The sequence below is a fragment of the Bufo gargarizans genome, chromosome 5 (assembly GCF_014858855.1).
Source record: "Bufo gargarizans isolate SCDJY-AF-19 chromosome 5, ASM1485885v1, whole genome shotgun sequence".
Taxonomy (NCBI): domain Eukaryota; kingdom Metazoa; phylum Chordata; class Amphibia; order Anura; family Bufonidae; genus Bufo; species Bufo gargarizans.
The window spans coordinates 231,429,127-231,441,482 of record NC_058084.1 but is presented as its reverse complement, the minus strand read 5'-3'; the positions used below and the strand labels follow the sequence as shown (position 1 = coordinate 231,441,482).

Sequence of the window (12,356 nt, the reverse complement as noted above, 5' to 3'; positions counted from 1 at the left end):
GTCTTTAATCCTCCAAACTCTTCACACATGGGTAGTGTCTGGGAGAGACTTATAGGTATTGCCAGGCGAATCTTGGACGCTATGTTGCTACAAACTAAAACTGCTCACTTGACCCATGAGACTTTAAGCACCTTTATGGCAGAGGTTACAGCTATTATGAATGCCAGGCCTATAGTTCCTGTGTCCTCAGACCCGGATACACCTATGGTCCTTACCCCAGCAATGTTGTTGACTCAAAAGGTGAGCTCTTTGTCTGCTCCATCCGGAACCATAAGTACAGCACATGTTCATGGTAAACAATGGAAGCAAGTACAATGCTTGGCAGACACCTTTTGGAAAAAGATGGAAGAGAGAGTATCTGTCAAATCTACAATGCTGTAGGAAATGGACTGATGATCGCCCAAATGTTCTGTTGAAGGACAGCCAAGAGAGTAGGAACGAGTGGCCTGTAGGACTTATTGTCAATGCTCTACCAAGCATGGATGGCAATGTTAGGAAGGTGGAAGTCAAGATTGCAAAGAATGGGACTTCCAAAATTCATCTAAGACCTATAACTGACATTATAGTTTTTAGTTTCAGATTAGCTAGGATTACATTTCCTGTTTATATGTTTTTTTTTCTGCATAGCAGTAGTTATTTGGGTAGTGACATAATAATTATGCCAGACAGGGAGTGTTCTGCCCATTTTGTGCATAATAAATGTATGTTATGTGCTGTAAAGATTATACTGAAATGTTATGTTTGATGGTGCTGACATCTAGTGGTCAAGGTTAGTTTCTACTTTGCCAGCACTTTACAGGAAGTGTATTTTTCTCAGAGTCAGAGGCAGTAACCTTTAACCTGGAACTGTATTTCCTCCATTTTATGACTGCTCCTAGATCTAGCAGGCTGCATGCAGAGGAGCTCTTGATCTATTCCTGGACTTATGATGGAATTGTCTGTGAGTACTCTCACTGATGGAGTGAGGCTGCTGTATTATGTTTAATGTATTGACACATGTTTTGTTTATGTTTATATTATAGTTTTACAAAGTTATTCAGAAAAAAGAATACATACAGATCTGATGTCTCACGTTTCTTGACTTCTGAATTATTGTTAAGCTGCCTGACTAGTGTTATACAACAGTTCAATAACGTGAAGCAGAACACTTTCCTTGTGCCAGACGGCTTCCAATGAATGTAGTGAGAGCAGGCTACAGCTTTATACTGAACTAATTAAAATCAACCTATGGGGCAGACAAAAAATGGTAAAAAGCAGAGTGGATCCAGCATGCATGTGGATCCAACACTCCCTGAACTTTATGGTGGCCATTATGGCGCATAACAGGTAGTATTTGGTGTTAGGACCTGTCTAACAGAGATTGCCTTGACGTACGGCAGACAGGCTCAGATTGTTTTGTACAAAATGCATTGGCCAAGCATCTAACTTTATGAATAAGCGTAGCATTAGCACTATAATTTTTGTCTTTATTGTACTTTATCTGATTTGCAGGGTGCTGCTGCATTGTCTTTTTTTCCTCTATCCTGTGGATAGGTCATCCCTATCTGATCGGTGGGGGTCTGATACCTGGGATCACTGACGATCAACTGTGTGAGAAGGCTCTCCTGTGAGCGCTGTACCCTTTTGTGCTTTTTCTAGGCCATGTGACATCATATTCATTTATCAAGTGGCCTAGGCGCAGCTCAGATACAATGTACGGCGCTGTGCTTGGTGAGCTGTGAGGAGGCCGTGGTGCTACTGCGATCACTTCAATAAACGTATCCTTTTAAATATGCCCGAAAACATTTCCTTCACTTTGGATATTGTTTAGGCTGACTGGCTGGGGGACTGGGTGGTTCATCTAGGACATGGAATGTCCACGTGTGACTGCTGTCCAAACTACTGACTGTAAATAACAGACACAGTTATGAACTAAATGAGTTACTTAGACCAGTGTTTCCCAACCAGTGTGCCTCCAGCTGTTGCAAAACTACAACTCCCAGCATGCCCGGACAGTCTTTGGTTGTGCGGGCATGCTGGGAGTTGTAGTTTTGCAACAGCTGGAGGCACACTGGTTGGGAAACACTGACTTAGACTACTGTTACACTAGCATTTTAGATTTCTGTTTCCGAGTCATGGGCTCTCCGAAGCGGTCCAAAACGGATCAGTTTTGCCCTAATGCATTCTGAATTGAAAATGATCCACTCATAAATGCATCAGTTTGCCTCCGTTCAGTCACCATTCCGCTCTGGAGGCGGACACCAAAACGCTGCCTGCAGAGTTTTTCTGTCCACCATGTGGTGCGGAGCAAGACGGATCCGTCATGACACACAATGTAAGTCAATGGGGACGGATCAGTTTTCTCTGACACAATAGAAAACGGATCCTTTTCAGTGGTCTTCATGACGGATCCGTCATGGCTATCTAAGACATAATACAACCGGATCCATTCATGACGGATGCATGCGGTTGTATCATTGTAACGGTAGCGTTTTTGCAGATCCATGACGGATCCACAAAAATCGCTAATGTGAAAGTAATGAGAAACAATTTGATATAGTGCAGTGCACAATACTGTTCTGTTTAGCATACTGTATTTGTATGCATTTTGGCACACATTCATGTGCATGCGACTGAAAAAATTAACAAGTCATATCTCCAGCTCTAGGGTGGGCCCCCACAATCAATTCCACTGCTGGGCCCTAGGCACTCCAGTCCGACACTGCTAGTAGCTATCCCCTGTATGATCAGTGCAGGCAGGAGAGGAAGCTAAAGTATATTTCAGCTCATAGAGAGGACTATGAGAAATGTAGCTCTCCCCATGGTGCAAGACCCGAGGCACATGACGATCACTAACAACTCTCATGAGTTTAATACCTTGTGTGCATGAGCCCTAAAGTAAAAACTCAATTTAAATATCCACTACAGTCTTAGGCCTCTTTCACACTTGCGTTGTCCGGATCCGGCGTGTTCTCCACTTGCCGGAATTACACGCCGGATCCGGAAAAACGCAAGTGTACTGAAAGCATTTGAAGACGGATCCGTCTTCAAAATGCTTTCAGTGTTACTATGGCACCCAGGACGCTATTAAAGTCCTGGTTGCCATAGTAGGAGCGGGGGAGCGGTATACTTACCATTCGTGCGGCTCCCGGGGCGCTCCAGAGTGACGTCAGAGCGCCCCAGGCGCATGGATCACGTCATCCATGCGCCTGGGGCGCCCTGACGTCACTCTGGAGCACCCCGGGAGCCGCACGGATGGAGAGTATGCTGCTCCCCCGCTCCCCGCTACACTTTACCATGGCTGCCAGGACTTTAGCGTCCCGGGCAGCCATGGTAACCACTCTAAAAAAGCTAAACGTCGGATCCGGCAATGCGCCATAACGACGTTTAGCTTAAGGCCGGATCCGGATCAATGCCTTTCAATGGGCATTCATTCCGGATCCGGTCTTGCGGCAAGTCTTCAGTTTTTTTGGACGGAGCAAAAAGCGCAGCATGCAGCGGTATTTTCTCCGGCCAAGAAACGTTCTGTTCCGGAACTGAAGACATCCTGATGCATCCTGAACGGATTTCACTCCATTCAGAATGCATTAGGAAAAAACTGATCAGGATTCTTCCGGCATAGAGCCCCGACGACGGAACTCTATGCCGGAAGACAATAACGCAGATGTGAAAGAGCCCTTACAAAACTACATAAAAAAACCTAAACTTGGAAAGACAGCCTCAGTGATCTGGTCAATCAGGCCAATTGTACATTTAAATTGACATCTAAAACATGATGATCATACAGTTTAACATAGAAATACTGCATTTTACAGACTATAAGATGTATCGAACTGCAATACGCATCTAGGATTTAGAGGAGAAAAAATATATTTTTCATCAGACCTCAGATAAGACCCCCCAGTCCTTATTAGACCCACAAATTAGACCTCCAAGCTCCATGAGGCCTCAGATCAGACCCCTCCAGCCTTCATCAGCCTCAGATCAGACTCCCATCAGACCTCACATAAAAAAAATTAAACTTGCCTTTCCTGTTCCAGTTAGTGCTACCAACCCTGCGGAATCAACACTGACCACTCCCCTCTCTTCTTCCAGCCCGTGCTGCATTGTGACCTGACGTCACACATGGTCATTTCGTACATTGTACGCAGTCATGACAATGCAGTGCGGAGTCAAGAAGAAGACCAGGGAAGGTGAGTAGAGCCAGCGCAGCACTTTCTTTACCACTCCCCATGCCTCCTGCATGCTAATGACCGCTTCCATAATGGAAGGGTGGGTCATTAGCATTCGGACTATAAGACGCACTGCCGTTTTCCCCCCACTTTTGGGGGGAAAGTGTGCCTTATAGTCTGAAAAATACAGAAGGTGGCAGGTATGAACTGTACACATCTTGAATTTTTGCTTTGGGCAGACACTTATTTTGACCTCTGCTTATTTCGACTTTTATTTTGTGCACAACATTACGTTTTGATGAAAAATGAATGAGCATTTGTATGCTAACTATATTATTTGCTTTATTCCCTAGCTCCAGTTTATTTCATCCTGGAAAATTATGCTTTGTTTTTAATATCGTGAACTTTGAACCTTGCTTGGGACGAACGTTGCCTAGGAAAGGCGTGTGTACTGGCTATCTTGCCGAACTTGTGAGGAGAAATGCTGAAGAATCTAAAGCAATCGCTGTCACTGGCAATATAAACCTGTTCACCGCAGAACCCAAGGTATAACAACCAGGGATCTTTGACTCATTGTTAGGCTTCATGCACACAGCCGTTGCCTGACTGTGCCCGTATTGCAGCCTGCACTCAGCGGGACCGGCCGTTTGCACACCGCAAAAAAAGAAATATAGAACATGTTCCATTTTTTTGCAGTGGGACAGATCACAGATCTAGTTGAATGGGTCTGCATCCGTCAGCGGCAACCGCACAGGCGGTGCCTGTGTATTTGCGGACCCCAATGCATGGCATGAGGCCTTACTTTATTATTTATCTGTAGTGTGATAACTTATTAAAATCCTGAGTGACCAACCCGATTTACATCTTAGTGACCAAGTACTTTTTAAAAATTTTCATCATATTAAAAAAGTTATAACTTTTTTTATTTTGCCATTGATATAGCCTAAGAGGGCTTGTTTTTTGTGGGACAAATTGTAGTTTCTAATTTTAGGGTACACATAACTCATTGATTAACTTAATACATCCATAATACACTGTACTACTTATGTAGCATACTACAGTATATTATGCTACCAGTAGGATACTGAAAGGCAACTTAATAGGCCATGCCTCTGTCACAGCCTAATATGCATGCACAGAAGGCAAGTCTGGGGGTCTTCATTGGACCCCGATTGCTGTGTACAGCGTCTTGTGCAATTGATAAGTATTGTGTATTACTTGATGCCTTATTCACCCACTGTGCATTTTGTCTGGCGGCTTATGTGTGTTCCCATTTGGAACTTGTGTTGCAGGTATGTGTGGTGGACATATTTGAAGTCCACGCACAATGATATAAATTGTATACAATGATTTTAACTTTTAGGGGATTTTGTGTTCTTTGAATACATTACTACTTTTATATAAGAGGTGCAGCCTTGTTTGCGGTAGTTCTTTTTTCTTAGCTTGGTCTTTTACTAATACCGTGGCTTGCACTCTGTTATACTTATTGGGTTTGCCCCTTGAATATTCTTGGTTATTGAAGTCAATGGAGTAAATGAAGCACCAGGGTGAATCGCAACATGGGACTTGCAACATGTTTAGATTTTTTTGCAACTGTCACGTCACAGTTGTAGCATGGCGTACATATGCATGAAATGTTGTGAAGCCCTAGCCTAAGAAGTGATACAATAGGTGAAGCTAGTTATAATTAGATTAGATCTAGCGTCTAGATGAAATTCACCTGTCAAGCCTATATATATATATATATACAGACGTGGACAAAATTGTTGGTACCCTTTGGTCAATGAAAGAAAAAGTCACAATGGTCACAGAAATAACTTTAATCTGACAAAAGTAATAATAAATTAAAATTCTATAAATGTTAACCAATGAAAGTCAGACATTGTTTTTCAACCATGCTTCAACAGAATTATGTAAAAAAATAAACTCATGAAACAGGCATGGACAAAAATGATGGTACCCCTAACTTAATATTTTGTTGCGCAACCTTTTGAGGCAATCACTGCAATCAAACGCTTCCTGTAACTGTCAATGAGACATCTGCACCTCTCAGCAGGTATTTTGGCCCACTCCTCATGAGCAAACTGCTCCAGTTGTGTCCGGTTTGAAGGGTGCCTTTTCCAGACTGCATGTTTCAGCTCCTTCCAAAGATGCTCAATAAGATTGAGGTCAGGGCTCATAGAAGGCCACTTTAGAATAGTCCAATTTTTTCCTCTTAGCCATTCTTGGGTGTTTTTAGCGGTGTGTTTTGGGTCATTGTCCTGTTGCAAGACCCATGACCTGCGACTGAGACCAAGCTTTCTGACACTGGCTAGTACATTTCTCTCTAGAATTCCTTGATAGTCTTGAGATTTCATTGTACCCTGCACAGATTCAAGACACCCTGTGCCAGACGCAGCAAAGCAGCCCCAGAACATAACAGAGCCTCCTCCATGTTTCACAGTAGGGACAGTGTTCTTTTCTTGATATGCTTCATTTTTTCGTCTGTGAACATACAGCTGATGTGCCTTGGCAAAAACTTCGATTTTTGTCTCATCTGTCCACAGGACATTCTCCCAGAAGCTTTGTGGCTTGTCAACATGTAGTTTGGCATATTCCAGTCTTGCTTTTTTATGATTCGTTTTCAACAATGGTGTCCTCCTTGGTCGTCTCCCATGTAGTCCACTTTGGCTCAAACAACGACGGATGGTGCGATCTGACACTGATGTTCCTTGAGCATGAAGTTCACCTTGAATCTCTTTAGAAGTCTTTCTAGGCTCTTTTGTTACCATTCGGATTATCCGTCTCTTAGATTTGTCATCAATTTTCCTCCTGCGGCCACGTCGAGGGAGGTTGGCTACAGTCCCATGGATCTTAAACTTATGAATAATATGTGCAACTGTACTCACAGGAACATCTAGTTGCTTGGAGATGGTCTTATAGCCTTTACCTTTAACATGCTTGTCTATAATTTTCTTTCTGATCTCTTGAGACAGCTCTTTCCTTTGCTTCCTCTGGTCCATGTCGAGTGTGGTACACACCATATCACCAAACAACACAGTGATTACCTGGAGCCATATATAGGCCCAATGGCTGATTACAAGGTTGTAGACACCTGTGATGCTAATTAGTGGACACACCTTGAATTAACATGTCCCTTTGGTCACATTATGTTCTGTGTTTTCTAGGGGTACCATCATTTTTGTCCATGCCTGTTTCATGAGTTTATTTTTTTACATAATTCTGTTGAAGCATGGTTGAAAAACAATGTCTGACTTTCATTGGTTAACATTTATAGAATTTTAATTTATTATTACTTTTGTCAGATTAAAGTTATTTCTGTGACCATTGTGACTTTTTCTTTCATTGACCAAAGGGTACCAACAATTTTGTCCACGTCTGTATGTGTTGGTAAGGCTGAGGTTCAGCCTGCATTTGTGGGAGGGGCTTGAGCCTTTTTAAACCCCCACTTACCTCATCACAGTGGGCGTTCCGGTTCTTGGTGATTCACTGGCTAGTGTTCGTGTGTTTTCTTGTACCTACGGTCGCCTCTTGCTGAGTTTGTGTCTCCTGGTGGTAAGTAGGGGGGCTCTTTCGCAGGGCAAGAGCTGCGGCGGTCTGGCACCCTCCCTCCGCCTCATGCTGCCGGTGCATTCTAGCGTGGAGCGCACGGGCTTTCGGCTCCCCCCCCCCCCTCCGCTCGTCTCCCTGTGTTCCTGGCGTATGGCGTCAGGGGACGTACCCGGCAGCCGGTCCGGCTCGCCCATGCCGGGAGGGGGGGGGGCTCTCACAGGTCTGGCCGGCTCTCCTCGTTCCCGACACGGCACACGGAGGCATGCGTTCCAGGGTGGAGCGCACGCACTTCCGGGTGCCGGACCTCGCCGCTCCAATAGCTTCCGGCGGCAGCATGGACCAACCGGCCCAACAGAGTCTCCCCGATTGTCGGGGGAGATGGGGGGACGTTTTTTTTGTCTTCCAAAGCAGCTGCACCTCGGGTCCGGCGTAGCAGCCGGTGCACATGGGCGTGCGTTCCAGGCTGGAACGCACTCCTCTTCCGGCGCCCACAAATGACGTCACCCACCCCTGCCCCGTCTCCCTGGCTGCGATGTGAGCTTGCGTTCCACGCTGGGCGCGGGCTCGCGGGCAGCCAGGCCAGACGGGGAGAGGAGAGAAGAAGTGTCAAGAAATAAATTAATTATTAAATAAAGCACCACATAGTGTAAAAAAAAAAAAAAAAGGGGGAGGGAATGAAATTAAAGGTACGTTCTGGAAAACCCGCCATATAGTCCGCAAAAAAAATAAAATAAAAATTTATACGGTATTTACAGGAAAACCCGCCATATAGTCAAAAAAAAAAAAAGGTATTTACAAGAAACCCGCCATATAGTCAAAAAAAATAAAAATAACATTTCATTTAAATATGATATTAGTTTTAATCAAGCCCCCAAAAAAAAAAAAATTCGGGTGTCCACGTAGGACCGGTCTGGCTCCTTCCCACTTCGGGCATCGGGTCACGTCCGAGGGGTCTGGTCTTCCTGGTTCGCCCAGGCCATCATGTTTTTGTCATGTCGCCAAGTCTTTGTCTGCCGGTCACAGTCGGGTGTCCGGTCATGGTTGGTGGCGCCCCCTCCTTCCCTGGTACGCCCAGGGCTCGGCTCACTCCTGGTACGCCCAGGTCTTCACGTTTCTTGTCTTTCACACGGGTTCATGCACCTGTCCTTCGGCTTCAGGTCTCCCTAAGCGGCCATCTTCGGCTTCTCCCCTGGGCATTCTTGCTTTCCGTAAATCCGAGGTTCATGGGTTACCACTGGCCTTCGCAGGCCGCTGCTACGCGCAGCCTCTATTTCAGGGCTATGCGCCTTCTCTCCTGTCAAACCGCCTGGTTCGCTCAGGCGGCTCTCTTCGGTCAGGTGTCTGATCCGATGCGCTCGGATGGTCGCTTGGCCTTAGGGTAAGCCCCAGCCTGGCCAGTTCGCCTGGTTCCGCAGGTTGGTGGACACCCATGGCCTCTGCACTTTCAAATGTTTTGCCTGTTGCTTTATTTACAGGAGTTTGTTCCCAGTTCTCCGTTCCTTTTCGGTCCTGTTCAGGTAAGTTCGCACTGGCACCACCTCGGTCCCAGTAAAATCATAACCACACGTTAATTGTCTTCGTCTGTTCGGTTAGGCCAGGTTCGTCTGAACCGTCTCGTGAATTCAGTTACCGGTACGTGTCTCTCTGTCGTGCACCAATCTAATCTCCAAGTACGTCGTCACCCTCTTCTTTTTTTTCTCCTTTTCTCCCTTTATTTTGTCATGCCTTGTATTTTTTAGCTGCTCTGCCATGTCTCGAGCCTCGGATATGGAGGATGGCCCTTCCATCTCCGGCTCGATCGTGTCAAGTCAATCGGGTCTCTCATCCCTTCGGAGCTGGACCATCCCAAAACTGTTGGCAGAGTTAAACCGAGGGGGCATTCCACACCCGGCCACCGCAAGAAAGGCAGAATTATACAAACTGCTCATGACCAGCCCTAGCACCGCGGCAGTGCAACTGGAGGCGTCGGCCATCCAGTTGTCCCTGGTGCAGCTGCAGGCGACCCTGAATTCCCTGGTGGACTCGGTAGCGGACGTTCGGGCAAGAGTTTCGGAGCTCGAATCCTGGCCACCCGTTGTACCCCCGGCTCCCGTTCCGCTGATGACTCCATCTACATCAGGCTGGCTGGCTACAGGTACGCCAAGACCCATTCCACAGGTGTCCCCCTCTCACTTCATTCCTGATAACCTTAGGAGAGACATCCTGGTGGGGAAAGATGTCAACCTGGCATCAATCCTCATTGCCGCTCAAGATGTTCCCGAGAACCGGGTCATCAACTGTGGCGATGTGTCGGTGGTCCTTCGGGCCAAGGATTCACGGCTCAACCGCAAGTTGACCATCCCGGAATTTGTCCTGGCCTTCAGCCTCTTCAGGGACATCGTCTGCACCGCACAGCCAGAGAGAAGAGAGGAACTGGACAGCTATTTGTACCTAGTCACTGACCTAGGGCACAAGTATGGTGGGTCGGCCTTCAATGTCTACCACCGTTCCTTTGCAGCCAAGGCGGCGGCAGCCCTGGCCCGGTTCCAGTATGTCACCAGCTGGTCCTTGATTGACACCGAACTTTTCTGTCGTCACTTCGCTGGCTTCAGGGCTCCCAACTGTGCGACATGTCAGTCGATTTTCCACTCCTCTGAATGTTGCCCCAATACCGCGCACCCGTCTCAGGACAGGGCCATCCCGGGGACCTCCGGATCGTTTCCATCCAACCCCTCCACAGACAAGCTCGGCAGACCTATTGTCTACCTGGGGAAGAGCCAGGTCTGCAATAACTTTAATTCAGGGGGGTGCTCATATGCCAGCTGCAGATCACTCCACGTCTGCTCCCTGTGCTTCAGGGCCCACCCACGGTCCGCCTGCCCAAAGAAGTCTTCCAAAGGTTCCTGACTAGCAGACATCAACGTGGACCTCTTGGCGGCACTCCTTCGCGATCACCACGATCAGGACTTTGTGGCGTTCCTGTTGGCAGGCTTCCGCCAGGGGTTCCACACAGGGCTCATCGCTCTGCCACAGGTGCCCTGGGAGGGCAGGAATCTGCTGTCCGCCACCCTGGACCCTCCAGCAACTAGCGAGTTGCTCCAGTTGGAGGTGTCCAAGGGGTTTCTCATAGGCCCGTTCCCACGCATCCCATTTTCCTCATGGCGTATTAACCCCATCGGCTTGGTGGCAAAGAAGAACACCAATAAAAAAAGATTAATTTATGATCTGTCCGCCCCTCATGTGTCCGGTGTTCCGAGCCTCAATTCTCTGATTCCCTCGGAGGAGTTTTCCATGCGTTATTCCTCAGTGGACGATGCCATCCAGGCCATCCTGTCGCATGGTAGGGGCGCTTGGCTGGCAAAAGTTGACATTGCGGATGCATTTAAACTCCTTCCCATCCTGCCGCAGTTATGGCAATTCTACGGCATTGAGTGGGCCGGCCAGTATTTTTTCGCCAACAGGCTCACGTTTGGATCCAAGAGTAGCCCATGGTTATTCGACCAGCTGGCCAAGGCGCTACATTGGATCCTGATCCATCACGGGGGCCTCCGATCGGTCATCCACTACCTCGACGATTTTCTTGTTGTCGAGGATCCGCAGGGCGGGTCCGGCATACTCTCCGTCCTCCTCGGATTGTTTGCCAGTCTGGCTGTTCCGATCGCAGAGTCTAAGACTGAGGGTCCGGCCACGAGGATATCATTCTTGGGCATCGTCCTGGATTCGGTTCTGTTGCAAGCCAGCCTACCAGAGGAGAAACTCGCTCAGTGTCGGGAGGTCATTTCCCATGCGGCAGCCACGGGATGCCTCACTAGAGTCGAGTTGCAGTCTCTTCTGGGGCGGCTCAACTTTGCCTCCAGGATTATGCCCCAGGGGAGAACCTTCGTGTCAGGGCTGCTTCAGCTTCTTCCCTCGGCACCCGAACAGGACAGCATCATCCAAGATGGCGGACCTGGCTATGTGGGAGTTGTTCCTGTCCCGATGGAATGGCGTCTCCTTTTTCGTATCACCTTGGTCTTCCTCCTGCCCGACTATTTTTTCAGACGCAGCTGCATCTTGCGGCTATGCTGCAATTTGGGGTTCCCAGTGGCTAGCGGATCGTTGGCCCAGTGCCATCTTAGAGGAGGCTGAATCCATCCGCACCTCCTCTCTGTTGGAATTGTACCCCATTGTGGCAGCGGCTCAGGCATGGGGCCACCTCTGGGCTAACTTACCGGTGATGTTTGTGACAGATAACCAGGCCTTGGTCGACATCTTGGCCAAGGGCAGGGCCAAGTCCCCCAAGATCATGGCACTGTTGCGCCAGCTGGTTTGGCTCATAACTTCCACATGTATTGTAGCCACATCCCGGGGGAGAGGAATATAGCAGTCCAGATTTAATTTCGAACTTTTCTTCCAGGTCATGCAGGAGGCCGAGCCACGCAGATTTCCCACCCCGCCCTTCAGTTCCCTGACAATGGACTAGGCATACTCATCTCGTCAGCAAGGGACCTGGCGCAGCAGTCCCTTGCCCCAAACACAGCCAGGAACTACCTTTCAGGCCTGAAAACCTTCCAGGAGTTTTCACGTCTGCACCTGCAGGCTGGCCTGGCGGACATTCCTTACATAATGGCCTTCATCGCCCATTGCCACCACCAGTTACACCTCTCCTACAACACCATTAAGTTGTACCTAGCG

The 12,356-nt window shown here is 47.8% G+C and overlaps 1 protein-coding gene across 3 annotated transcripts in view; it reads left to right on the top strand.

Moving 5' to 3' along the window:
• MTRR (5-methyltetrahydrofolate-homocysteine methyltransferase reductase) overlaps positions 1-12,356 on the top strand; it is an 877,206-nt gene that overhangs the window by 662,036 nt on the left and 202,814 nt on the right. For all 3 annotated transcript variants that reach the window (XM_044292703.1, XM_044292705.1, XM_044292704.1), the window contains one exon: positions 4,505-4,697. In XM_044292703.1, the coding sequence (XP_044148638.1) occupies positions 4,505-4,697 (193 nt within the window). The remainder of the gene's footprint in view (positions 1-4,504; positions 4,698-12,356) is intronic.